This window comes from Mauremys mutica, chromosome 4, assembly GCF_020497125.1.
Source record: "Mauremys mutica isolate MM-2020 ecotype Southern chromosome 4, ASM2049712v1, whole genome shotgun sequence".
NCBI classification, from domain to species: domain Eukaryota; kingdom Metazoa; phylum Chordata; order Testudines; family Geoemydidae; genus Mauremys; species Mauremys mutica.
Window position 1 is genome coordinate 112,849,005 of NC_059075.1, and position 27,495 is coordinate 112,876,499.

Sequence of the window (27,495 nt, forward strand, 5' to 3'; positions counted from 1 at the left end):
CCCCTTCCTGCCGCAAGTGGAGGGACAGAAAATCAGGGCCAAGGGGTGCAACGTCTGATCCTCTAGAGGGTTTTCTGGCTCAGCTAGGCCTTTAGCTCCTGATCTAGTCGCTGCATTAGGAATCGGGGGCAGGGAGAATCATGCAGCAGCAGCCGGTAGCATAAAGGAAGTTGAAGTTGGGAAATCAGAAGAGACAGAGGCTAAGCCGAGGTTGGCCAACAGGCAGCAGGGAGTTTATTGAGTCAAGAGTGGGAGGCACCCCCAAATGGCCAGGATATAAGAGCTGAGCTGTCGCAGTGATAATATTTGTGCTGAGCATGGGTGTAACAGTAATTCATGCTTCAGGGCTCAGCTGGGTGCTGCTGCTGGGGTCAGGCAGGAATATTCTCTCCCAGCGACAGCACTGCATAACTGGCCAGGTGCATTATGGGCTTTCCACGGGCGAGATGCAGGGCGCCAAAGCAGACAGCATATTGATCTGAGCTGATATTGCACATTTCAGAAAGGCTGGCGGTTCCCTGCAGATGAGTTTCCATACCAGTAGCTGAGGGTTTGAAACATTCCCAGCAGTAAGATGAAGCCCCTGAATTGACTGAGACTGATGGAGAGTGTTAGTAACAGATTACTGATACCCAGCCAGCTTACGTGGGGCATCGTGAATGGGTCCTGTTTCTCCTCACAGGGACAGGAAGCACTTTCCTTCAAACAGCAACAGTCGGGGAGACCCTTCAAAGGGCAGCAAGAGGAAAATCCAGCCTGCCCCCAGAGAGACAGTTCACAAGACTGTCTCCTTCTCAGCCCAGAATTTACCTGCCATATCAGGTGTGTTGGTGCAGAGCGGCACCTTGCTACCTACCCTGCAAAATAGTTTGGTACTAAGCCAGCTCAGCCAATCCAGCCCTGACTTGCACAGTGGCATTCACCCTGGGTGTCAGGCGACCCGCATTCAGGTGATTTTGAACAAAACAATTTCATGTCAGTGGATACACGCAGTGAATCAGGTAGCCAGGAAAAGGCTCCCCAACCCCCAGGGCTGACTGCAAAGTGCCTGTTCCCTGCTTTCAGCCTGTTTCTTCTGCCCAGAATGCCAGGCCCTCGCCCAGGTCTGGAATGTATAATCACCCCTAACCCACAACCCCACTGCAGGTTCCAGAAAGAAGGCACACCTCAGACTGGCAACTGTAACGTTCGCTTTACCATCGACATCAAGAAGATCCTCCCGTGGCGTGTAGCGCTGCTGACTTCCCCAGAACTCCGCCAGCTTTCAGCAGCTATGGGGCTGCCTCACACTGGCAAAGTGAATGTACTCTTCCTTAGAGCACTGAGCGTGTTCCACCGACCACCCAGCATAACCCTCCTGTGCCCTCCCACAGATCTCCAGCCCTCTGCCCCTCCCCTGCCAGCTTTGGGACTCTCCCACAGTCCCCCTGGGATGGCATGGAGGTCACTCCTGTGCATCCCTGGTTGGCTGAGCATGGCCCAGCTGGTGAGCTCTGCCTCACTGTCCTTCGCCTGGGTTATAAATGAGTCCAGACAAACCTATTACATGAAAGCACACACCCCTTTCCAAGGGTCTCAGTTATTAACAAGAGCCGAAAGCACAAGCAGGAGCTTACTCAGACCTACCCGGGGGGCATCTGTTGTCTCAGGCTGAGTCCAACCAGCAATCTCTGGCTCCTTCCTTCAGGAGACTCTGTGTCCCCACGCCCAGGAGCAGTCTGTTTCTGGAACCCTTCCGGGTGTCTTCTCTGGGTGGCTCCTTTTCAGGCTGTCCTTAGGCAGGAGTCTCCCCAGCTCTCCTCCTGGGAGCCGAGTGAGTTCTGGACTAGCATTGCCCTGCCCTTTCAGCAAGACCCTGATCTCTTAAAGCTACAGAGATGGGATTTCCTCCCAGATACCCCTCAATCCTAGCACTGCTTCCTCTCTATCCGGATCCCCATTAGGGCCTTCTGTAGATCTACTGGACTTCTCAGATCCTTAAGGGCTATGCCACCTGGTGGGGTGGGCTGACCATGAGACATTATTGCCCTTAAGGGGAAGACTACCCTGTCACACACCCCCAAACAAACTCCTCAACCCAGCTCCCCATTCCGGTACACGGAAAGAATGTCAGGGTTTTATTCACCCAGCAGTGAGATGCAGACACCTCTGGGGCAACATAGGGCACTCATTTTGGACCAGACTACATTTCCAAACCTACGTATAGCCTAGGGGGAATAATGGATGGAACTGTGAGGGGCCCCTGGCTCTTCCCACCTAGGACAGGCTGAAATGCTTGGTTGACATTTATTGCTCCTTCTTCCTGGGTGTGCACTCAGTGCATAGCATACTGCAGCCTTGGCTTTGGTGGAGGCTTTTGGCATTACCTAATCCAAACAGCAAGTTAGGAAACTTCCCCGATTCAAATGTGTTTTCATGAGCGCACGCCTCTCCCACTGAAGTCTCTGGGGTTCTCTCTTCAGTGGCAGTCAAGGAGAAACACTTTTCATCCAGCGAGGAGAAGGAGGAGGAAGAGGAGGATTTTGCTCCTTATGGAAGGCAGCCCCCAACTGCAGAGCCAAAACCCAGAGTAAGTAACTCTCTGGGAGTGCTGGACACAGAGGGAGGGGAGCTGTGTGGGAGGAGATGGGTTGTTTAAGGCGCACATTACGTCAGACAGAGCTGGAAAGGGGAGGCAGGGCCCGGCTAGCCATTTGAAATCTGCACCCTCAGCTGGCTAGTCTATTGTTCTCCCTTAACCAGTGCATCCATCAGCTCCCTGTGGCAGGGTCAGGGACTGTAGAGCAGGACAGATGCTTGGCAACAGTCCCAGGATATTCATTGCTCCCCGGTGGCAAGCATTGCCTGGGCCTGCACGTGCCCATGAGGGGCATGAAGAAAGATACAGCAACTGTTAATACATTGCAGCAAGGTGCAGAGGAAGGTGCAATAAGTCTATTATCTGTGACAGCGCCAGAGTATGACCTAGTCCCAGAATACGCAGGCTTTGCCAGCAGCAGATAAGCAGCCAGGACAGAGCAGCCTGAAATGAAGGCATCACAGCGAGGCAAGAGGAAAGGGGTGGCAGGAGGGAAGGGGTTGCTGTTGCTGCACTCAGGAGGAAGCGCTGTAGGGAAATGAACAGACTCACAATGAGCAGCTTGTGTCCTGAGGAGCCTCGGCCGTCTGGCAGAAAATTCCTTCCCTTGGTGCTGATTTATTAACGGCTGCAGGGGGGGAGGGGCTCTTTCCCCATCTCCTGCTTAGACTGTAAATATCAATTTGGCAGCAAAGAGCAAATCCCATTAATTCTGAAAGATTCTTAAAGGCATCAGCAGTTCCTGTCCCGTTACAAGACTGACGGGACCTGTCTGTGATTACTAGCATCCTAAACTGGGACTCTGCTGAGATTCATATGAAAAGAATGAGATAGGCCCCTTAGATCCGTCCGTTGCCCTGGGGACCAGTGCATGATTCTAATCGGGGAAATAATACACAGAGAAATCCACAGCTAATCTCATTTCCATTAGATCCAAATGAATCCCCCTCAGATGCATCCCATCCCACTCGACATTTCTTACTAGATTGATAAGACAAGGCCCTGGATTTTTTTTTTTTTGGCAGTTATAAAGCTGGAGGGTGTATTACACTAGCTAAAACCAGTGTCAGCTTCTGACCCCACAGCTCTGCCAGGACAGCTCAGCCCTGATGTGCAACAGCCTGTTCACTGTGCCAGCCCTGGAATCAGGGACTGATAATTGTACAGTGGTTCTCTGCCGCTTTGATGTGGCATCCGCTAGCAAGAGAGAGGAGACCACCAATCTTCTTCCTTCGTATGTCAGGCTGTGATTACAAGTTTCCTCTCTTTAACTAGCCTTCCTGCTGTTACATTCTCGCTGGCGTTATGCTGCTCTGCAGGTCTCATTACAAACTAAACCCCATTGTAACATACGCTTGCATGTAGTATTCAGGAGGCCAGGCCCCTGGAGAAGGATGTATTGAAGGCTGAGTGCAGAGTTCAGACCAGTAATAGAAAACTGTCCACTAAGCCCCAATAACTATTATTTGGATCTGCTGTTATCTGAACTCCCCTTACCCCATTCTAGAATTTAGCATTTTCCCAGGGAGTGAAAAGTGAACTATGCCACATATGGAAGGAGGTAGTGTGGGCCCCTGGGAGTCAGCAGCTCTGCCACTGGTTTGCTGTGAGACTTTGGGTAAGTCACGTTAGCTACCTCAGTTTCCCCATTTGTAAAATGGGGATAACAATGCTCACCCTCCGTTGTAAAGTACTTTGATATCTGCAACTGCAAACCAATGTATGGGGGCTGGGTGTTATTTATGGGAGAGTGGGAGAATAGTTCACGTGTTTCCTGTGACACTGACTGGGAGCGTAGCCATTCGTGGGTCCAGTCAGACTAAGTGTGTCACCCCTGTGAAGTACAATCCCCCTCTTCTACACTCCAGAGGGTTTTCTCTTGACCCCCACTCTCCTGTAAGGTGACTGTAGCAGCAAGCTGAGAAAAGGGAAGCACAGGCAGGGGCGGCTCTACGTTTTTGGCCACCCCAAGCAGTCATGCGCGGGAGGCGCCCCGGAGCCGCGGGAGCAGCGGACCTCCCGCAGGCATGACTGCGGAGGGACCGCTGGTCCCGCGTGGCTCGGCTGGACCTCCTGCGGCTGCGGACGGTTCGCGGGTCCGGCGGCTCCGCTTGAGCTGCTGCAGTCATGCCTGCGGGAGGTCCAGCCGAGCCGCGGGACGAGCGCCCCCTCCGCAGTCATGCCTGCGGCAGGTCCAGTCGTCCCGGGGCTCCGGTGGACCTCCCGCAGGCATGACTGCGGCAGGTCCGCCGGCCCAGCCTGCCGCCCCCCCCGACCGCAGGGGACGCCCCCTAGATTTTGCCGCCCTAGGCACCAGCTTGTTTTGCTGGTGCCTAGAGCCGCCCGAGCACAGGTAAGATGGGCAACCACATGTTTGTGTGTGTCCCCAAAGTTAAAATAATGACTCTGTGCCATCAGGGTGCTGGATCGTGGATGTTTGGAGCACCTCCTGGTGTGTCCGTGTGGGATAATCTGTCCTCGTGCCATGCTGCGTCGTGAGCCTCTCTCACAGCAGTATTTATGCAGATGCATCATCGTGATGCAGCAATGTGACATAGTAAGGCCCGTGGTAAATTCATACTCCTGTCATTGTCCTCTAAGAGCAGCTTTCAAGCTGCAGACAGACCCATCACAATGGACTAGGTCCTGAATTTCAGAGTAGAGGGGGCAACCCTAAGGCTCCTGGAAATAAAAAAATCCCTCCCATTAGAGAACATTAGACATGGATGAACTCCATAGTGGTGTTCACTAGAGCTTGAAAGGCAAACACCAGCCAGGTACCCAGTGGCACTCCCCATCTGCTATAACATGCCTATTACGTATGATAACTTCGCTTTTCAGGTCTTCAAGACAGCTCTGGATACAACAATTCCTACGGTGGCGCTGATAGGACAGACGAGTGCTCGATCTAAATACGGCTTCAAGCACATGGCTTACCTACCTACCACTACTGACATGCAGCTTAGGAGATACTGCCCTGCTAGATGATGCACTGATTAATAGGTGACACAGGAAACTTGCACGGGTTCTTAAATACATGCCATGCTGCTCCAGTGAATGTGCTACCACTTAGCTTATTTCAGCAAGGGGAGAAGAGTCAGTAATGGGGGGGTGGCTGTTTTGAGAGGATGTGCTACCCGCAAGGCTGTTATTTATCACTTGAGAACTCCACAAACAGCAAAGTCAGGACATTGTAGGAAAGATCATTGTGGAGCGGCCTTTGGTGGCTCCAGTTCCCACCTTCCAGTCAGGTGGCCCATGGTGAAGGCTGAGAGTAAGGGCTGCTGGTGATGTGTTCCTCATCTGACGGCAGTAGAATGACTGGGGCAGGAGAGCCGGTCTCTATAACTGAGATGAATGATGACAAAGGTCAGAAATGGAAGGGATTGCTACCACTGAGCCCACGAAGGCACTTCCCAAATGTCTCTTACTCTACTCCTGTACAATGGTCCCTGTTAACTTACCAGTCCATAGACAAAAACATTACTTATCATTTCTCCCTGTCCCCCACCACAGGAATACAATGGAGAGGCCCCTTGCATGATAAAGGTACAGAACCAAGCCTGTGTTTTCCTGGAAAAAATCCCATAGCCATTTGCAGAAGTGGCTTCTAAATCTGTGCCCAGTTTGTGTGCAGATCAGGCAGACAAACCCAGTTGCCTGATTTGCAAGCCCAAACCCCATTTATGCATGAGAATGTAGGATTCTGCACATACAAAGTCACAAGCACAAATTGAGAGAGTAGCTAGGGGCCATTTGGAGCAGGTGGTCCTAAATACCACTCACTTTTACAATAGTTTTTATAAGCAGGGCCTGATTTTTACAAGTGTTGAGCATCTGCGACTCCTACTGACTTCACCCAGGAGTGTGGGTGCTCAGCACTTCTGAAAATCAGGCCCTAACATTCTTCTCTCTTCTATCCTATTGAGCCACACTGTCCATTTATTTTGTTCATGGTCAGCGACACTGGCACAGAGTCAATTTTAGATGCCAGTTTAACTACACAAGCACTTTGTTGGGCAAGGACTGACTGGAAATCCCTCCAACACTCATATGATTTTGGGGAACCGCTTGCCACTCAATACTTATTGTATCTGATCGATAATTCTTTCTTATGCCCACTGAGAGAATGTGAACTTGGCTTCTGCTCACAACTATTTTGTAAGAGGAATGGGTATCAGAGCAGTGGGACCAAGCTGAAGGATTTGGGCTCTATGGTACATCCTATTCCTTTTGTTTATATTAGCAGTGAGGTAAAGGCAACAAACTATGCAAGGGATAATTGCATAATTTAATGTATTATAAACTGTTTCCCAGAAAATATCTGTAACATATTAATTTGAAGGTAGAAAAAAAATAAGATTTTCTGATGCTTGGTTTGAGAACACCTGACATTGCTCAGATCATACACCGCAGTCATTCTTACCTATATCACAATGTGCAATCATTTAGATCAGCTCATAGTGCTTTAAATCTTACCCCAACATAGAATGAATACCCTATGCAAAACAAGAACTGCTCCTTCCCTACCCACTTCAATGTTGCTGATGAATCACTTAAAATAATTAAGTCACATGCATTTGGAAAATGTAACTGCTCTGAAAGAATAAACAGGGAATGTTTGATTCTGCATGTCTGTTTGCTTGTCACTCATTTGCTCTGAAATGTCAGGGTGACAGAGTTTTCTAGGGAGCCAGCTAGACCCAATGAAACTTATTTACAAAGGTCACTGGGTGAAATTCAGACCTGGGATGTCTAGCCATAGAACAGCAGTCCTGGGGAAGTGCTGAGAGGTCCTTCAGAGCAGAGACACGGCAGACTGACACACTGATGTTCCAATGAGTTGCATCTTCAGTATTCCTTCCCATAGCCATAGAGCTGAAGGGAACAATGAAATATTACAAACAGATCGAAGTGGTAAATGTCAGTGGGAGAATGGAAATTAGTGCTAAAATCAGACAGACTTCCTGCATGTTGGACTTCTGCTATCCCAGGTGAGTAGGGAACATGCACACTCATCTGCAATACAATCATTTTAAACTGGTCTTTGCAGCAATCCCCCCTCCACTCTCAATTGTTTCACTTGTGTGTTGAACATATAGGATCCAAGGAGCATACGCTATGAGTCTGTTTAGATGACAGCAGGCTGACACGTACATGAGTATTTGCGGGCTGAATGCAAGAGGGAAAACTGAGGGCTCTTAGATGCCAGCTGCCAAGCACAGAGTCTAGGGTACTGCAAACTTTCCCTTTCCTGGGGGGCATCACTGCAGGCTCCCTAGTAACATAGCTTGGGATTAATGCAGAGAAGCCAAGTGTGCCAAGTCTTGTCCCTTTCAGCACACAAAGACTATACAAATAGCTGCTTTTTATTTAATAAAAGGTTGCTCAACTGTTGAGTTGATTAGAAGGTGCTTTTTCAAGCAAGCAGTTCTGACCAGCTGTAGCTTTAACTGAGGCCAATCAAGCTGTTAGTTCAAACAGCTCTGCTTGTGCAGCTCCGTCAACGTATTCAGCTCTCATAAGAAGTCAGAACACAGCATCAGCGCTGCTGGTGCTAAGTGTGGGGAACACAAACTCCAACTGAGCACTGTGGGCTTGTCTGACTCGACTCCAACATACACGGCTTCTTGGGGTATTTTCTATGACTTTGGCGTCTTGCTCTGCGTAGCTGTTGAGACACTGGGCCTGCTTGGCAACCTCTGCAGGGCAGCCTTGGCAGTCAGAGGACGGACCACATTCCTCAGCGCAAACCTCTCTGGGGTTTTTGTGGATGAGCGGACAACTGGCTGGTGATGGTTGATCACTTTGGGGGGACTCCTGTCCACAGTGGCTCTGAAGGGAAGAAAAAAATTGCTACTGTGAGATGGCACAAGTTGTTATGGAGAACTGAGTGAGCTGTGAGCCCCCTGGATTCACCCGAGAACTGCACCAAGAACTTCCAGCACTGGGCACAACAGGAAGCTTGGCACAACAGGACTCTCTGAGGAGTCCACACTGCTACTTCAGTCAGTTTTGAGAACACTAGACTGCTCGCCAATTTCTGCAGATGGGTAGAGTCTCCATATGGATGAAGGACTGATAGAAAGGCTGATATTGGATTTCTCTCCTGAGAAGACAGATCAGGACACAATACGAAAATGTAATTCACTGGGTCTTTGTTTTTTTGGGTTATTTTTAACTCTTTCACTGCTTCCCCCCTCATATCTGCTGTGTCATCATTGTTCACCAGCATTTCATAGGTAGGAATCCTACCTTGCCACACAGCAGATGTCTTTTACCTGGGTATAGCTGGAACATGGAGTAGCATGCAGGCAACTGAAGAGGTAGATTGTAGAGTGAAGCTTTTCTCTGATTTAGAAAGTAGTTCACCCTCATTTGGAGTGACCCGAACAAATAGTACAACACTCCTGTGTTGATACTATACCACAACTGTTATGTTACCTGGAAATCAAAATTTCCACATTCTGAGCAATAAGATGCTGATATTGCAATAGAAGGGTCCAATCACAACCAGCTTTGGTTTACACGACACCTATCTACTTTACGTCCTTTTTTATTTTTAGAAAGGCCTTTTCCCCTGAACTTTCTTTTAAAGCAAATTACTGTAAATTTCAAGGAAAAAATGTGTCTCTGAGGTGACTAATCTTGAAACTGAATGTTAGAAGTAACCAAGGTATGAGTAATGTAAGATCGTACTAGTTTAGTTTTGGAAGGACTAAATGATGCATAAGTCACCAAGATACCAAGCAGTGCTTTCTACAGAGTATATGGTAGATACCATCTACCTAAGAGTTTGTACTCTGTGGTGTAATATACATCAGAGTCAACAGGGCTGCACCTTTTCTCCCCCAGTGAAGTCCCTTCTATGCTTACCAGAATGCCATAGAAAAGTTGCCTAACTAACAAGCATACCTGACACTTGTTGATCCAACAGCTGCTGGTCCTGAAATAGGCCTCCTGGTTTGCCTGCCAACACTCTCGCTGGTCCAATACCTCCCTTCAGCTCTCAGTGGTGATGCCTCACATGCAGCAGGTGTGCTGTGCAGACTCAGAATAGCAATCTCTTCACCCACAAGCTGGGCTGCGATTTCTGTGCTAACTCTTGATTGGGGATATTCCTTCAGTTGAGCTGCTTCTTTCTGGTTGGGCACTTTCAGACGTCTGACCCTGATGTCTCTCACTTTCGAGGGTCTAGCTGCAACACCCTGCATGGATGCAGGTGAGGGGCACTTTGGAGGAGAAGGTACCAGAGAACGATTCAGACTAGCGTGCAACACACTTTCTTGGGCATGTGATGAATCTGAAACATAACAAGGAAGCATGCTGATTTCCTGGCATGGCTAGTTCACCTAACTCTTAATGGGCCAATCCCATGATTACTGGCGTCACTGGAAAGACTGCTTTTCACTTCAATTGGCAGTGGATCAAGTGATGAGTCCCCTCAACTCCTGTTACTTCCAATAAGATTGGAGGCCTCTGAGCACTTCAGAGGAGTGCATCCCAACTCACTGATGTTTAAGGCACAAGAAAATTGAAGATCAAGGGATACTGAGTTTTACCAAACTCAGAAGTGCAAACACGGCTCTCACGTTAGCATTAGAATAAGGGAAAGCACCTAAATGTTAAGAATGTTTTTGTATATTCTTTTTACTGTTTATAGTTCAGCTCATATGATCCCCAGCTGTAACACACATGGAAGGAGAAGAATCCTGATGATGATCTATGACTAAGCTCCTTCGTTTTCAGTTTAAACCAATTTTTACTGAAAAATTCCCAGGTTTTACAAAAAGTATTATTCTGTTTTTTTCTGATTTCCACCCTACTTTTGTATCATTAAAATATATAAAAATAACTTGTTTTATTAGGAAAATACAATACATTGCATGAGATATATGTATTACGAGAATTCATTTGTCTGTGTGTATATGCAAAGCTGCCTGTTGAAATAAGGCTATGTATTAGTCTAGTCTACAAACAAACAGGCACGAACACAAGCTCTGAGGTGCGTGCACATCTGAACGTACTGATGAATCTCACGCCCACCACATACACATTTCAAGCTGTTAGCAGATAACGGTTTAAAGATCTGACACACTAAAATGGGAAGAAACCAAAAATCTGTATCAAAATATGTTTCAGAAACAAGGAAGTATTCAAAAGTGTTCAAAAAACAAAAACAGGAGAAAAGGATGAAGTTGAGTGTATGTACTGCAAATCGTGTGGCCCAATTAGTGAATGAAAATATTTATAGGCTAATAGTTCTAAGTCCACAACAGTAAACTGTTTATTCAAATCAAAAGTTTTATTTGGGGATTAGAGATTATATTGTTTTCTTAAACTCACAGGTGGCATTGTGTTTTGAGTTCTCTTTTAGTTCTGCAGCAAACCACACTGATGAACGAAATTCAAAGCATTAATCTACTGAATACTTTTTTCCATCTTTCCATCCACCAAAATGAACCCAAATATTTACCCAGAAAAATTATTAATAGTTTTTTGCACTGATTTTCACCTATTTTTGTTGTTGTGGTAATAAACACTAATAAATTCCTGGGAAAAATTAAATAAAATAAAAGCTGAAAACAAAGAGCATGACACAGCAATGTTTTATATGTTTATCCTTAGAAAGATTCTATATATAGTAGAGATCCATTTGCTGCTGGCCATAAAAAGATTAAACTGTACCTAATTGACTGATGTACAGAATTTAGGCTAAGGACACAACCAAAAGAATGCCTTTGAGTAACTGTGTCACTAAACCTCTGGGAGAGAAATACAGCCTTATATGTCCTAATGGAATGCAATTTATTATACTGCTTGGGTGACAAGAAAACACATTCCCAGGTATTGCATCTCCAGTATTCCTTCTCATGTAGCTGAGAGGAACAATGAATGATTACATTCTTTCTTCGGCTATCCTTCGATGCGAGGAGGATGTCTGCCAAGGGGGTTCAGTGGTGGGTTTTAAAGTGGCTGAGGAGCCCAATTCATGCCCTCCAGATTTTCCCACAGAAGTCACAGGTGTAATCTTGGAGGAGAAACAGACAAAAGTAATACATGTCAACCCTTCCCTGAAAAGTGAGAAGGCCAAGTGAGACAAGTACCTGAGGAGGACTGGGAAAGACGGGACTGGCAGGAGGAATCTGGTGAAATCCTTTCAATTAGGTCCTCATCATAAGTCTCTCTTAGCTCATCCTCACAGCTGTCACTCAGGCTGCATTCTTCATCCTCCTCCTCATCACTGTGTATCTTCAGCACCTGGGGGGCCTTCTCCATCTGAATGATTTGCAGACACCTGACAAATGTTAAGCTCTAAAGTTTTAGCTGACCCTCATTGTGCTATCTTAGAGGAGTGTACACATGAACTGTTCTGAGTACTGTACATGCATGTGGGGTTGCTGTTGTTCAGAGACAAATATAGGTAACGTGGATTTACATTCACTTGGATTGGCTTACCTCTCACATGCAAAAATGGGCTACGAATTAGGTACCTAACCTGCCTGTGTTTTATTGTTTCAGATTCAGCCAACCTTTAATTAGCCAAGTGAAACATGACAGATTTCAAGGAAGTCAAAATAAAGGCATTTTTATCTCTAGGATAATAGTCACCTCTCAGATCCCTGGAGGAAGTGCAGCTCAATATTATTTTCTCCAATTGTGCATGGAATACCGGGGCAGAGAACTGCCTATAAAGTGGCCTGATCCAAAGCACACTGAAGTCAGTGAGAAAACTCCCATTTAGTTAGGTGAATGCCAACTGCTTTTGCAAATCCTGCCCTTACTGTCTAATGGAGAACACTGCTAGGACCAGTTGCAGGGCAACAATTTCCCACTGATCCCACACACACTTCACAACTTGCCACCAGCCACACGGAGGGCATTCCAGAGGTCTGGGATCTGCAAGTGGTGAGGGGATGGGAAGTAGCTGCTGGGCTCGGGGAGGAGCCAGAGAGCTAGGCATGAGTAGTGGCTGTGGAAGGAGGAGTCCATCTTTCCCTTTTTGCTTTATGGAGTTTTGCCAGGCTGTATTAATTTTTCTCTGCCCACCCATCCCCTCAATAGGGATGTCCCTTTAAGGAGGTTGCCAGGAAGTGGGCCGAGGGAGGGATCACAGACCCAGAACCAGCACGGACATCTTGGCCTCCCCTAGGATCAACATGGACAATGCCCCAGAGATTTCCACCTCCTTCGTCCCTCCCATGAGGTTTCCAGCAGAAGGGGCGACTAAGCATGGAGTTTGCAAATAGATTCCACTGTGTTGTCTCTGCCTGCCTAGATATAAATTTACAAAATGAAAGGCAATTCCCCAAAACTGCCACCAGGTGGCTGAAGAGTTTGCCTTATTATGGAGGCGGAACACTGGGTCCCTGCTTTATTGTAAGATAATTTAGAATCATCCCAAACTCTTACTGGTTATGCTGCTCTCTCCATGCCCTCAGTTCAGTAAAGACATCTTCCCGGCTTAGATCTTCAGCTTCTTCAGAGTCATAGGTGTGCTCCATCTTGGGACCAGGCATTTGGAAAGGGTTCATTGCTACAGACTAAAAAATAAAACAAAAAAAAGTTACCACTGATAACTTGGTATTTACTTTACCACTCACCTCTCTTTGCCAACAACTCTCCCTCTAGCGCAATTTCCAAACTCTGAGCATCAGAATGTTGATGTAACGGTTGGGTTTTCAGTTTATCCATGACCGTGTTCTTTATTTTGATATTTTTTTAAATTGTACTGAATATGATAATCCCAGTTACAACCCCTGTTAGGATACTACGTTTCTTATACATTCACTCCAGAAACCCAGCACTGAGATGATTGGCAGAGTAATGACACGTTTAATTCTGGCCCCATGGATACGTAGCTCTAGGTACACTGACCTGAACCCATAATAGCTGCACCGACAGGCATTTCAGCAGGATGTGATGTGTAGCATATGATTATGGTGCCTTTATACAGTCTGTGCTACACCACACTATTATTAATTCTCATTGTTTTAATTAATTCCAAAAAGCTTCACTGACTGGGCAGGGCAGGGCAGAGAAAAGGGACACTTCAATTCCCCCCCTCCAATGATTTTTCTAATATTTGCTGTCAGGGATAACATGTAAAATTATATACACTGTAGTGATCTATATTTCATGTAAGTGACATGGCCCCAATGCAGCAAAGCACATATAAAGTTAAGCACACGTTTACATGATTTGCGGAACCAGGGCCTACAAAGGTATATCTATACTGCAATTAAATACCCATGGCTGGCCCATGCCAGCTGACTCGGGTTCATGGGGCTCAGGCTAAGGGCCTGTTTAACTGTGGTGTAGATGTTCAGGCACAGGCTGGAGGCCAGGATCTGTGACCTTTCCCCCTCCCAGAGTCTGGGCTCCAGCGTAAGCCAGAACCAAATCCTGTGGTCCTTACCTGTGCTTTGCTCAGGTCCCAGGGAAGTCGATGCAAGTTTTGTAAGTAAGGAATGCAGGATGTGGCATGTAATTTTCATGTGTTCTTTTACAGTCCATTGTTTTTAATTTCCTAAAGTGAAAGTAACAGTTCTCCCTACCGTTTGTTTCTCTCCTCTGTTTCTTATATACAATCATAGCTGATATCCGACAACTTTCTCATTAAATGACACAATTTGTTTGTTTTGGGTTGACACTTCCCTCCCAGCTCTCTCCAATCCCTCCCAGAACAGGAAGCCTGGAAGTCTCAGATTCATGACCCCCTCACCATTCTCTATTTATCCATTGATCTTCCAGCTCTCCAAGTTTCCTCTCCTGCCCTTCTCCATGCCTCACTTGGCCTTCCATATCTCCTGACTCAGCAGGATATTTGAGCACATGCTTATGCGCTTTACTGAATCAGGGCCTTTAGACAGACAGACAGACAGACACACACCCTTCTCTAAGACTCATTGCTTTTGTATACAGTTTTCTGGACTGGAGTGGAAATCCATAAAATACATTAGGGGTCTCAGCTTATCTCAGCAGAACTCATCTGATCTGGGTGTGTCAGGCAGGAATGGAAAGCATATAGGAAAGATAACGTACACCTAGCTTTTGTCTCCGTGCATGAAGGGCTTTGATAGGGTTCCCACATATAACTCGGCTGATTCCTAGCAAAAAGAAACAAAACAAAGCATTTCTCACTAGCTTTTGACACTTCGTACAGTTCTTAAATCAGTTTACAGTCCTGATGAGATTCTGTTCTCGAGGATATAACATGTTTCATTCATTGACCGTCTGGAGCTGGTCTCCATTTCCTTTGCTAAATGCGGAGTATCCAGTGCTAGCAAGGTGCTGCTTCATGGCTCTGGAAGGCTTCACTGGCTCAGCTGGTACTGCTAAGCATTTGAACTACCTGCCTCAGAGAGCTGAGAAGGAACTGGTGTTTACTGGAAAGACAGCCTCAAAATACTGGGGCAAATGAACACAACCGGACACACCTAATCAGCATCCGAAGAGCTGATTAGATCGCAGCACTCTGGCCTTCTCAGTAACAACTGACCAAGAAATCCTAGGGAGCAGGGGTGGCTCCAGGCCCCAGCACGCCAAGCGCGTGCTTGGGGCGGCAAGGCGCGGGGGGCGCTCTGCCGGCGCTGCGAGGGTGGCAGGCAGGCTGCCTTCGGCGGCTTGCCTGCGGAGGGTCTGCTGGTCCCGCGGCTTCAGAGGACCAGTGGACCCTCAGCAGGCAAGCCGCCGAAGGCAGCCTGCCTGCCGTGCTTGGGGCGGCAAAATGCCTAGAGCCGCCCCTGCTAGGGAGCCTGCAAAACTGGATCAAAACAGGACTCTGCAAGACATTTCCCATTCAGCCATCCTTGGGCATCCTGCCAGAGGCCCTCAGAAGCTCCTTTGTCTTCCCCTTAATTATAGCGGAGTGTCAGCTCTGCTACAGCTAACGTTAAGATCACCTCACTCTCCAGCTCGTCTACACTGTTGTCTGCTCTGAGAGGGGCTTGGACGGAGCTACATCCAAATCTCAGGGTATGGCTACACTGGCGAATTGCAGCGCTGGAAAGCCTCCACCAGCACTGCAATTAGTAAGTGGCCACACCTGCAGGGCACTTCCAGCGCTGCAACTCCCTGGCTGCAGCGCTGGCCGTACACCTCACTCAGCATGGGGAATAAGGATTCCAGCGCTGGTGCTGCAGCGCTGGTCATCAAGTGTGGCCACACACCAGCGCTGTGATTGGCCTCCAGGATATAAGGATGTATCCCAGAATGCTTTTATAAATTACTCTCTTTGTTTTGTTATGCAGCCTTTCTTTGTTTTGTTGTGAACTCCGAGCTACGGAGCTCCATCCGTTGATCCCGGAGCTGTTTATCTACAAACACAGCTCCTGTTTGCTGTGATCAATCTGTGAACAATCAAATGAGATAATGAGGCAGGCAGGGAGTGAGTGTTTGCTTGACAGAAACAGCGGGGGCAGAGGGGAGAAAGGGAGTCATGTTGGCTGCAGGCTGTTTGCAGTTAAGAGTTAAGGGTAAGGGATTGGGAACATGATCTGATTTTTCAAGTCAGGAAGGTAACACAGTGTTGGCTCCAAAAATCCACTCTCTCTCTCTCCCCCCGCTCCCTGTCACACTCCGCCCCGCCCCACCCCACCCCCCTCTTTTGAAAAGCACCGTTGCTGCCACTTGAATGCTGGGATAGCTGCCCATAATTCATCACTCCCAACAGCGCTGCAAATGCTGCAAATGTGGCCACACACCAGCGCTGGTAGCTGTGAGTGTGGCCACACACCAGCGCTGGCCCTGCACAGCTGGACGACCAGCGCTGCAACTACCAGCGCTGCAGATTTGTAAGTGTAGCCATACCCTCAGTCATCAGCAGTGAGCCTGAATTAGCCAGAAAAATTGCTGCCGAGTGACAGAAGGTCCTCCACTTCCTTCTGAGGGGTGGTGCTGCCTCTGCAGTGTTCCCAGGAGGGAAGAGCCAACCACCAGGTTGCTGAGTACTGCGCTAAAATTAGACCTCTGGGCTGGCCAGCAGGCCAGACATTTTAAATCAGTGCCGTGATCCCTCACACTGGGAGACGCAGCCCTGGAAACTAAGGATACAGTCACTCACTCACAGCAATGATCCCTATAGGAATATAAGTACTGAGCTTGCATACCATGTACTCTGACTTTATGACCCACTTGTGAAGGGGGCATGCAACACAGCTTCTGAACTCCAGACGTTCTGTAGGGACAGTTTATCTTAGGACATTACTCCAGTGTTTTAACACAATGATATGTCCAAATAGTTCTGAATGTTTTCATATAAACTAGATCTGTGACCCCAGCCAATTTGGGTTCTAGAGATAAGGGCTAATGAGAACAGGTTTGAATAAAAACAGGAGGACAAACCCTACCTGAGGGGAGACTGCTTAACAAATAACAGGTGGGGAGACATAGCCAGCCTTTCATTAGGGCACTTTGTAGCAATGTGCAACTTTTGAAGGGGGATTAAAGGGTAAAATGGAAGGGTGTCGCTACAGGACTTTCAGCTTCTGCCTCAGGAGAAAATGAAAAAGCACTCCAAGCTCACTGTGCGGGCTTCACGCTTGGAAACCTATGGACAATCCAATGTGCCGTCAGTACTAGACGGGGGGCACTGAGAGCACATGTACTTTTATAAAGCTGGAAGAACTTTGAGAGGGCTTCGAAAGAGGGGTGGGTGGGGGAAGAACAGACAAAGAAAATTCATCACCATGTGTCAAGTCACTGGAGTCATCTTCTAGAAATATCTCATCAGAGACAGTGGAGTCTGGAAGGGTGCTACCATAGGATAGCAAATGGATATTGCTAGATCTCCCTGCACTAGCAGGCCTCTGTGCAGTCCAGGGTCTGGAAGCTGACATGAAGTGAGCTGTAGTAGGTCTCAGACCAGAGCCAGGTCTTCTTGTTGTTGCCTCTGGATGAGCATCTGAGAGATTTCAGTAAGATATAACTAAGTATGCAACATTTAAAATACCCTATCATTGCACAGTCATGATAAAGCAATGGCAACATGCTTGGTGCTAGAGAGAACAGAAGAAAATGCAGTTCCTGCTTCAAGAAACTTAAATGGAAACACTACACCCAGCACAGCCACACAGTGTCTGCCACTTCCTCATGTTGGGACACTTATCTGGCCACCTTCCAGCATGAACACCTGCACTTTTCACACAGTTTCTAAACCATTTAAATATTAAGCAATAGGCTGGCAAAGGAAAAAAAGTCCAGCAGTATTGGGTGCTCAACACTTTTAATAATCAGCCCATTTATTTAGGCGCTTAATTTTAGGCACCTATCTATTAAAAATATCTTGGCCTTTGTTATTAATGCAAAACCACAAAACATCTAGCATGTGCAAAGCAGCTAACTTAACATTACTAAAGAAGAGAAAATGTTTGGAATTTCCTAACCTGAGTGCTTAATGTCAAAGGCAAAAATACAAACATGAATAGAATATAAAGTTATATGAATGCCCTGTTCTGTGTTCCACTCTATGCTGTTTCTGCTTCCCAACTTTACTATTTTTCTGTAATTTAACCTTATGTAGCCAACAGAGGGATCACTGAAATATCATATTTTTACAGATTTTTTCCTATGATACCTATTACTACAACTAGTGATTTGGACCCACTGGGATTAAAATAAATGACAAGTGTGTGCACATATTCCAAAATAAACTATATTTTTAATGGTGCACTGTTGGCAAGCATACCACAACAGTGGGAGTCAGGAAGCCAACCATATTGCCCACACTAATGGGAAGCAATAGAAGCAGTGATAGGAAATACTTTGTAATATTTAACTGACCATGGTAAAGCACATGTCATGCAGTATATAAAAGCATAATGTGTGAACCAGGGTGACCCAATGAAATTAACAGGCAGCAGGTTTAAAACAAAGATAAGGAAGTACTTCTTCATACAACGCACAGTCAACCTGCGGAACTCATTGCCTGGGGATGTTGTGAAGGTCAAAACTATAACTGGGTTCAAAAAAGAATTAGATAAAGTTCATGAAAGATAGGTCCATCAATGGCTGTTGGCCAAGATGACCAGGGATACAATCCTATGCTCTGGGTGTTCCTAAACCTCTGACTGCCAGAAGCTGGGACTGGATGATAGAGGATGTATCACTCCAAAATTGCCTTTTTTGTTCATTCCCTCTGAAGCATCTGGCACTGGCCATTGTTGGAAGACAGGATACTGGGATAGGTGGACCATTGGTATGATGCAGTATGGTTGTTCTTATGAACCAGTTCTGCCAAATAATGTACTGTCATGTAGTTACATAAGTCGCTATTTATGAGCCATCACACTGTTTACCACAGTGGTCCCCAACCTTTTTGCGGCCAGTAGCACATTCATGTTTTCAGAAGAGTGTGGTGGGCACCAACAGTTTTTCAAGGCTTATTTTGTAATTGTACATTAAATAGCATGAAAAACATGATTTAATATAACATAATACGGTATATGAATCCTGAGAGAAGGCGCGAGCACAGAGAACACCGGCGCCTGCAGCCCTGGAGTTCTCTGTCCCCAGAAGGCGCGCGGCCGTGGCTTCTCTCTGGCTTCAGCCGCAGCCCTGCACCAGCAAGGGACCGAGAACACCGGCGCCCACAGCCTGCAGCCCTGGAGTTCTCTGTCCCCATCAGGTGCGGGGCCTCAGCTTGTCTCCCCTGCTGGGCACTAGGCGGGCCCCGCGCCTGCTGGGAACAGAGAACACCGCGCTCGCAGCCTGAGTTCTCTGTTCCCGGCAGGCGCGGGACCGCGACTTCTCTCCCCTGCTGGGCACTAGGCGGGCCCCGCGCCTGCTGGGAACAGAGAACACCGCGCTCGCAGCCTGAGTTCTCTGTTCCCGGCAGGCGCGGGACCGCGACTTCTCTCCCCTGCTGGGCACTAGGCGGGCGCACATAAATGCCCCAGCGGGCGCCATGGTGCCCACGGGCACCACGTTGGGGACCACTGGTTTACCACATTCATTTCCAAGATTTCACTTGAATTGCTCAGTTCAAAACATACATACAAGAAGAATACTAAGGGCTAGAACCTCAGCTGCAGATGAGACATGCTGGGTGGTTTAAGCCACTTTTACATTTCTCTGATCCTAGGGCAAGCCTCAGGGCTGCTCTAAATTACTCCCATTGTTTCATAGCCACCTTTGGACAATCACTGGAGAGCAGAGGCATTCTAGCCATACTCCATTTCTCCTAGCCATTCACCCGACTCAATGGCATAGCAGCCAATATGGCATCCTTAGAGTACCAGAGGATTCCCCAATGTAGGAGGGAAGAATCCTCCACTGGCTGGTTAAGAGCAGCACAAAGCAGCCTCAACGGGGCAGAGGTTCTGCCCATAAGTTTGAAATGCAGTTACATTCCAAAGAATGACCATGAAAACGACACGGTGAAGTTCCATATTTATTGTTCCACCGTGAATTCCGTAGCCAATCTGCTCATTTTCCAAGTGAAGAGACTGAGTTTCCTATCTCCCAGCCCTGAAAGCTCTGCTTGGGATCTCAGAGTCCAGCTGCACTCTTTCTTTCTTACACATCAGCACCAATAAATGGTGAGAAATTTGACGTACCAAACCGAGACATGTCTTTGGCTAAACTGCCCTCCTTAATGGACTCCTTGACAATTAGCCAGTCCTTGTTCATCTTCCTGGAGGGAGGGATGGTGATTTGATTTGCTAGTATTTCATCCAAATACTTTAAGTGAGGGATGAGTTTTTTCACTTCAGCTCTGTAGTTATAATCTGGCACCTGGAAGAATTGAGAATGTGGTCATTTTAACAGATTGTTCATGAGAAACTGGACTACTACAAGCAAAATGGAGCTGTTCACTTTGTATGAATGCTGGATAGTTTGAAGAATGCTTTGAAGGGGCAAACCAACCCACTTCAAAGAATAAATAGAAATGTAACCATACATTTCAAATCTCATTATGCTTCTCTCTGATGGAACTGCTACTCAAGCAGCTGATGAACTGACAACACAAGTTGCACAAAATAAAAGGCTTATTTGCAATGTATTTAATCAATTACATCAGCACCTATTACCATAGCATCTGGGTGCTGTACAAAACTGCAAACAATACACTGCTCTCTATGAGAAGATTGGACAAACTCAATCCATAAGTGCCCCCTTCTCGCTACTTTTGGAATTCTTTGGTTGCAGCATCAACTTCAGGCCATAGTGTGACTAAAAAGATATGCCTGGGCTGGAAGGCTGCCAAACCCAGTGTCTGATGGACCAATAAGGAGCAAATCTCTCAGAGCTAGATTGCGACTTTAGGCAAAACTGTAAGCCAGGTGCACATGCAGCCCTGGGAGGCACGGTGAGTGCTTCTGTATATTAAAGGAGATGACTCAATTTAAATCTAAGCCCCTTTCCTGGAAGAGGGCGCATGCCAAGGATAGATGCACAAAGGCTCAAATGAACTGTATCTAGGGGTTTTTTTTCTGAGACTTTGGAACGACCCCTCCCATGCACACAGGCTGGTTATGACACACGTTGAGGGATACAGCTTTTTCTGGACTAATAAACTGACATTTTGGATTAGATGTGAAATGGTCCACGTGCACATCGCAATGATGGAGGAATTATGAATCGTAGGAGAGAGAAGTTTACATACAATGGTTATTACACTATGGTTCTGAATCTCCTGGTGAACGTTGGGCATTTCTAACAGATTAGGACACCGCAAAGACATCTATACATGGCATCTCAGCTTTGGGGAAATTTAGTGAGGCGTACAGGTGTGTTGGGACATGCATTTTGCAACACTGGTTAAAAAAAATTTAGATTCAAGAAGGCAGCAGACAATGTTTGACTGTCTCAAATTCACTCACAGTTTAAAGAAAGCACAAAGCAAGATTGTCCTGGTAATGGAGTCTGAGGGGATGACTCACCTGAATGTAAACATCTGCCTATAAGTAAGGCTGCGAGTTTGTCATGGAGGTCACGGATTCCATGATTTTACATGACCTCCGTGACTTCTGCAGCGGCCGGTGCGCCTGGCCCGAGGGCAGTTCAGGCAGCCCCTGCGCCAGTCGCACCGGCTGTTGCTGGGGCAGTCTCAGCCCACAGAGAGCTGTGGGGGCGGTGCCCTGGGCAGAGGCAGCGTGCGGAGCTACCTGGCCACGCCTCTGAATAGCAGCTGACCGAGGGGGATGTTGCCACTTCTGGGGAGCCCCCAGGTAAGCGCCACCCAGAGCCTGCCTCACCCCATCCCATGCCACCAACCCCGTGCACCCTCCCACATCCAAACTCTGCTGCTGCTGCTGGGGTGGGGGGATGGTGGCACAGAGCCAAGTAAGGAGCCTGCCAGTCCCGCCAACCCCCATCCTAACACCAGCAGGGGTCCCGGGCTGCGTCACCTAGGCCACCCTTCCTCCCCAGCACCCGGGGCACCCCCAGGCAGCCCCCACCCCAAGTTTTAGTCAGGGGTATATAGTAAAAGTCATGGGCAGGTCACAGGCCTTGAATTTTTGTTTAGTGCCTGTGACCTGTCCGTGACTTTTACTAAAAATACCCATGACTAAAACGTAGCCTTACCTATAAGTCACTCGTTTGGTCCTGATAGAGTTTTTGTCTTTCACAATATTACATGTTATATCACCAATTCCCAGTCAGCCAAGTCCTTGCCCACCAGTAATGTTCTCACACAAAGAAATCTTTCTGTAGTAGCAGTATGTATAACAACTGTCCATTCCCTTCCCACAAAGCAACACACAATCTGGCAGAGGGTATCTGTCAAATAAAGCATATCTTTTCTGGCTGCTGCTAAGAAGAGGCAGACACTAACCTGACTAACTGACTCTTTAATCTTAATTTAGGAATAGCCTTAACCAATCATCATCCCTTCACGTAGCACATGTACTTTGTACAGGGCGCTGGCTATAGGTTTACAATTTATAGTGCTGCCCTGTTTGAGAGATGCATCATATTACACTCACATGGCAATACTGCAAACAGCAGCTGTCATAGGGGCTACAGTATTTATCACCAGGTTGTTGTTTTTGGTTTAGATGACAGAGGAAGATGAGGTCATCTGAAAATCAAATTACACAAAAGCAAACAGGGAGCCTAAAGAAAGAGCAGTAAATCTAGTTAATCATTTTGTAGATTAAAAAAAAAACCACAAGCTCTTACCAAGGCTGTAGTGTGGGGTACAGTATGGCATGCAGCTTGAAATGTTAGACTTGCCCAATCGGGGTACATAAATGTAAGTCCACCTCTATTTTTTCTACCTCCCAGGTGAATTTTCTATACCTCAGTCAGTTGGCAAAAGCATTTATAGGAACAAAGCATCTGACAGAGCCCAGGGTGAAACTTTCAGGAATCGAGGGTAGAATGGGTTTTGTGATGGCCTCAGGGCTGTGGAACTCCCCACTGAGGGGTCAGAGTGAATTTGTGAGTTGCCTCTTTTAGAGCCGTGGTGGAAGACATGCCTCTCTGAGGAGGCCTCCAATCAGTAGAGATAACAAATGGCTGATTAATCTGTCCTCTCCTAGAATGACCCTGTCATAAATATAAAGGGAAGGGCAACAACCTTTATGTATGCAGTAACATAAAATCCCTCCTGGCCAGATGTACTGAATCACTTGGGGTTAAGAAGCTCAAATAACCTGGTTGGCACCTGACCAAAAGGACCAATAAGGAAAGAAGATACTTTCAAATCCTGGGGGGGAGGTGAGGGGGGAGGTTTTGTTTGTGCTCTCTTTGTTTGTTCCCTCTTGGGAGAGAGAGTCACACCAGGCAGGTAAAACATCTCCTGAACAAATACCTGAAATGATTAATCTAAGATTACAAAAATTGTAAGTAAGGCAAGAAAATGCATTAGATTATCCTCTCCCCCTCCCCCAGATTTGAAAGTATCTTCTTTCCTTATTGGTCCTTTCGGTCAAGTACCAACCAGGTTATTTGAGCTTCATAGATTCTAGAACTGGAAGGGACCTCGAGAGGTCATCGAGTCCAGTCCCCTGCCCTCATGGCAGGACCAAATACTGTCTAGACCATCCTGGATAGACATTTGTCTAACCTACTCTTAAATATCTCCAGAGGTGGAGATTCCACAATCTCCCTAGGGAATTTATTCCAGTGTTTAACCACCCTGACAGTTAGGAACTTTTTCCTAATGTCCAACCTAAACCTCCCTTGCTGCAGTTTAAGCCCATTGCTTCTTGTTCTATCATTAGAGGCTAAGGTGAACAAGTTTTCTCCCTCCTCCTGATGACACCCTTTTAGATACCTGAAAACTGCTATCATGTCCCCTCTCAGTCTTCTCTTTTCCAAACTAAACAAACCCAATTCTTTCAGCCTTCCTTCGTAGGTCATGTTCTCAAGACCTTTAATCATTCTTGTTGCTCTTCTCTGGACCCTCTCCAATTTCTCCACATCTTTCTTGAAATGCGGTACCCAGAACTGGACACAATACTCCAGCTGAGGCCTGTCCAACGCAGAGTAGGGTGGAAGAATGACTTCTCGTGTGTTGCTCACAACACACCTGTTAATGCATCCCAGAATCATGTTTGCTTTTTTTACAGCAGCATCAAACTGTTGACTCATATTTAGCTTGTGGTCCACTATAACCCCTAGATCCCTTTCTGCCGTATTCCTTCCTAGACAGTCTCTTCCCATTCTGTATGGGTAAAACTGATTGTTCCTTCCTAAGTGGAGCACTTTGCATTTGTCTTTGTTAAACTTCATCCTGTTTACCTCAGACCATTTCTCCAATTTGTCCAGATCATTTTGAATTATGACCCTATCCTCCAAAGCAGTTGCAATTCCTCCCAGTTTGGTATCATCTGCAAACGTAATAAGCATACTTTCTATGCCAATATCTAAGTCGTTGATGAAGATATTGAACAGAGCCGGTCCCAAAACAGACCCCTGCAGACCCCACTTGTTATACCTTTCCAGCAGGATTGGGAACCATTAATAACCACTCTCTGAGTACGGTTATCCAGCCAGTTATGCACCTACCTTATAGTAGCCCCATCTAAGTTGTATTTGCCTAGTTTATTGATAAGAATATCATGTGAGACCGTATCAAATGCTTTACTAAAGTCTAGGTATACCACATCCACAGCTTCTCCCTTATCCACAAGACTCGTTATCCTATCAAAGAAAGCTATCAGATTGGTTTGACATGATTTGTTCTTAACCCCTTACAGGTAAAATGATTCAGTACATCTGGCCAGGAGAGATTTTATATTACTGCATACACAAAGGTTGTTACCCTTCCCTTTATATTTATGACAGGGTCATTCTAGGAGAAGACAGATTAATCAGCCATTTGTTGCCTCTACTGTCTTCCACCATGGCATGACTCTATCACAAGTGCTTTTGTTTTTTTACAGACTGAAGACAGTGATAATTATGTCTTCTGAATATGTTACTACATTTGGCGATGGGCAGCAAAGGGGATAGACATGAACTCCTTATAGCTCTAGTACCTATTGCGTAGGTTCTGATAGTAAACTACAACTATAGTGACAGAAACTGCACTGTATTATCTCTATGGGAATAAAAACAAGCAAGAAGACATGATCTTTCCACTAGAAGCAGGCATGGATTTATTTTTGTAGAGACTTTTGTTTCTAATCACATCTTCAGCAAGGAATGAAATGTCAATAACAAACACTTCAATTATAAATAGTTACAGTATCTGCCTCTGAAGTACACCTCTGAAAGTACAAAGAAGGAAAACAACTGTAGAACAATTTGTTAAGGCACAGCCTACTGGATCTCTGAAAAGAAAAAACATGACAACTGGAACACTACACTGTGCTGGTGCCTTCAGTGACAGATGTGATCAAGCCAATAATTAAACATAAGAAAGTGAAACAAATCTTCACGATTATTATATGCATGGATTGAAATGCCCACACTTGCACTACATGACTGAGCTTTTAGGGACGCTATCTAAGTTTTCAAGCATAAATTCTTACACAAATGAATTCTATGGATGTGAATGGTTTAGAGTAAACGGGGAAGTTATATGGCATGTGATACAGAGGAACAGGGCCGGCCTTAGTGAAAATGGTGCCCTGGGCGAACTTGTATTTTGGCATCCCCCTATCACTCCTGGCTCCTACGGGCTCCCCTCCTAACATCACCTCTGGGCCATTACCTATACTTCATATGGAAGTCCACAGGAAAGTCCATTCAATGTAGATGGGTGTCTCCCATGATCCATTGTGAGTTAAGTGTCCCTTGATGAGCCTCTTACTTTGACTAGTCCCTTCAAGATTTGCTGGCTAACTATCTTGTGGTGTTACCCCAGGAGCAAACATTTGAAATACAGGTCTAGAGCCAATACTCATAACTTCAAATACAAAAATGATACATATATACAAATAGCATAAACATATTCAGCAAATCATAACTTTTTCATAGACATCTTACGTGTCACAATTTGTTCAAGATTTGTTGCAAATATGTAACAATGGTTGCAACAATGATCTACATGGTCATGTTTTAATCAGATAACGTCACAATGAGTAACTGCTACAACTAGCAAATTCCTAGACCACTGTCAGCAGAAGCGCAGAAGTAAGGGTGGCATGGTGTATGGTGTATTGCCACACATACTTCTTTGCTGCTGCGGTGGCTTGTGGTGCCTGTGGCTCAAGGCAGGCTTTGCACTCTCACATGGGGGCTGTATCTTGCCAGAGCCCAGAGCCCTCCGGCAGCCCCTAGCCACTCCTGGCTCACCAAAAGCATTTTGACAGGAAGTACCAAGCAGTAATAACAACAATAATAATACAAGTGTATGTGTGCGTGACAGAGAGTGTGTGCGTGACAGAGAGAGAGAGTGTGTGTGTGTGTGTGTGTGTTTTGTGTGTGTGTGTTTGAGAGAGAGAGCCAGTGTGTGTGACTGTGTGTTTGGGGATTGTGTGACATAGTGTGCATTGGGGAGTGTGAGACTCTGTGTGTGTGTGACAATCTGTGTTGGGGGACTCAGAGAGACAGAGTGTATGTGGGTGTGAGCAGGGCCGGCTTTAAGAAGTGCGGGGCCCAATTCGAACAATTTTGGCGGGGCCCCGGCAGGGATAACTTAAAAAAAAAAGAAAAGTAAAAAAACAGCCTTTCATTTCTTAGCAACCGGTTCCCTATAAAAAGTTCTGATTTAAGGGATGTGCCACAATATGTAGTTTTGAACCAATAGGGTTACCATACGTCCGTATTTTCCTCCCAGATGGCGATTTAAGAACCAAAAAGACTGACATGTCTGGGAAAATACAGATGTATGTTAACCCCACCTAAAGTTCTTTTTTAAAAAGATGGGCCTGAACTAGAAATGAGCTCCATTTCACATGTGTGGGTCCCCGCCACTCCCTGGGGGTGTGCTAGGGTGACCAGATGTCCCGATTTTATAGGGACAGTCCCGTTTTTTGGGTCTTTTTCTTATATAGGATCCTATTACCCCCTATCCACTGTCCTGATTTTTCACACTTGCTGTCTGGTCACCCTAGGGTGTGCACATATGTGGGTCCCAGCTGCTCCCTGCCCCTCTCATTGAAGCAGGTGTGCAGGGTTACTGCCCTGGGAACTGCAGGGCAGCAGCGGACATGGGGCTGGCTGGAGGCAGGGCAGGGGCTGACTGGAGGTAGGGTCTGGCTGCAGCCAGGGCAGGAGGTGCGGGGCTGGCTGGAGACAGGGGTGTGTTGGGTGGGCTGGCTGGCTTCAGGCAGGGCTGCAGTGGGGGTGCTGCATGGGTTGGCAGGGCTGGAGACAGAGGAGTGCGGGACTGGCTGGCTTCAGGCAGGGGGGTGAGGCAGGGGTTGGCTGGAGACAGGGCGGGGGTGTGGGGCTGGCAGGAGACAGGGCAGGGGGTGCGGGGCTGGCTGCAGGCAGGGGCTGGTGTGGGCAGGGCAGGGGGTGTGGGGCTGGAGACAGGGCAGTGGGTGCAGGGCTGGCTGGAGACAAGCTGGCTG

At 46.8% G+C, this 27,495-nt stretch overlaps 2 protein-coding genes across 7 annotated transcripts in view; one reads left to right on the forward strand and one right to left on the reverse strand.

The window, feature by feature from the left end:
- LMNTD2 (lamin tail domain containing 2) overlaps positions 1 to 6,154 on the forward strand; it is a 60,541-nt gene extending 54,387 nt beyond the window's left edge. The window contains exons 14-16 of the mRNA XM_045012682.1: positions 683 to 822; positions 2,463 to 2,569; positions 5,420 to 6,154. Coding sequence (XP_044868617.1) covers positions 683 to 822; positions 2,463 to 2,569; positions 5,420 to 5,566 — 394 coding nt within the window. The 3' untranslated portion in view covers positions 5,567 to 6,154. The remainder of the gene's footprint in view (positions 1 to 682; positions 823 to 2,462; positions 2,570 to 5,419) is intronic.
- Positions 6,155 to 6,850: 696 nt separating this feature from the next.
- Positions 6,851 to 27,495, reverse strand: part of LRRC56 (leucine rich repeat containing 56) — a 112,313-nt gene continuing 91,668 nt past the window's right edge. For all 6 annotated transcript variants that reach the window (XM_045012665.1, XM_045012666.1, XM_045012667.1 and 3 more), the window contains 7 exons: positions 20,137 to 20,314; positions 17,268 to 17,483; positions 14,624 to 14,688; positions 12,992 to 13,122; positions 11,686 to 11,876; positions 9,494 to 9,881; positions 6,851 to 8,413 (listed from right to left, as the gene is read on the reverse strand). In XM_045012665.1, coding sequence (XP_044868600.1) covers positions 8,221 to 8,413; positions 9,494 to 9,881; positions 11,686 to 11,876; positions 12,992 to 13,122; positions 14,624 to 14,688; positions 17,268 to 17,483; positions 20,137 to 20,314 — 1,362 coding nt within the window. In that variant the 3' untranslated portion in view covers positions 6,851 to 8,220. The remainder of the gene's footprint in view (positions 8,414 to 9,493; positions 9,882 to 11,685; positions 11,877 to 12,991; positions 13,123 to 14,623; positions 14,689 to 17,267; positions 17,484 to 20,136; positions 20,315 to 27,495) is intronic.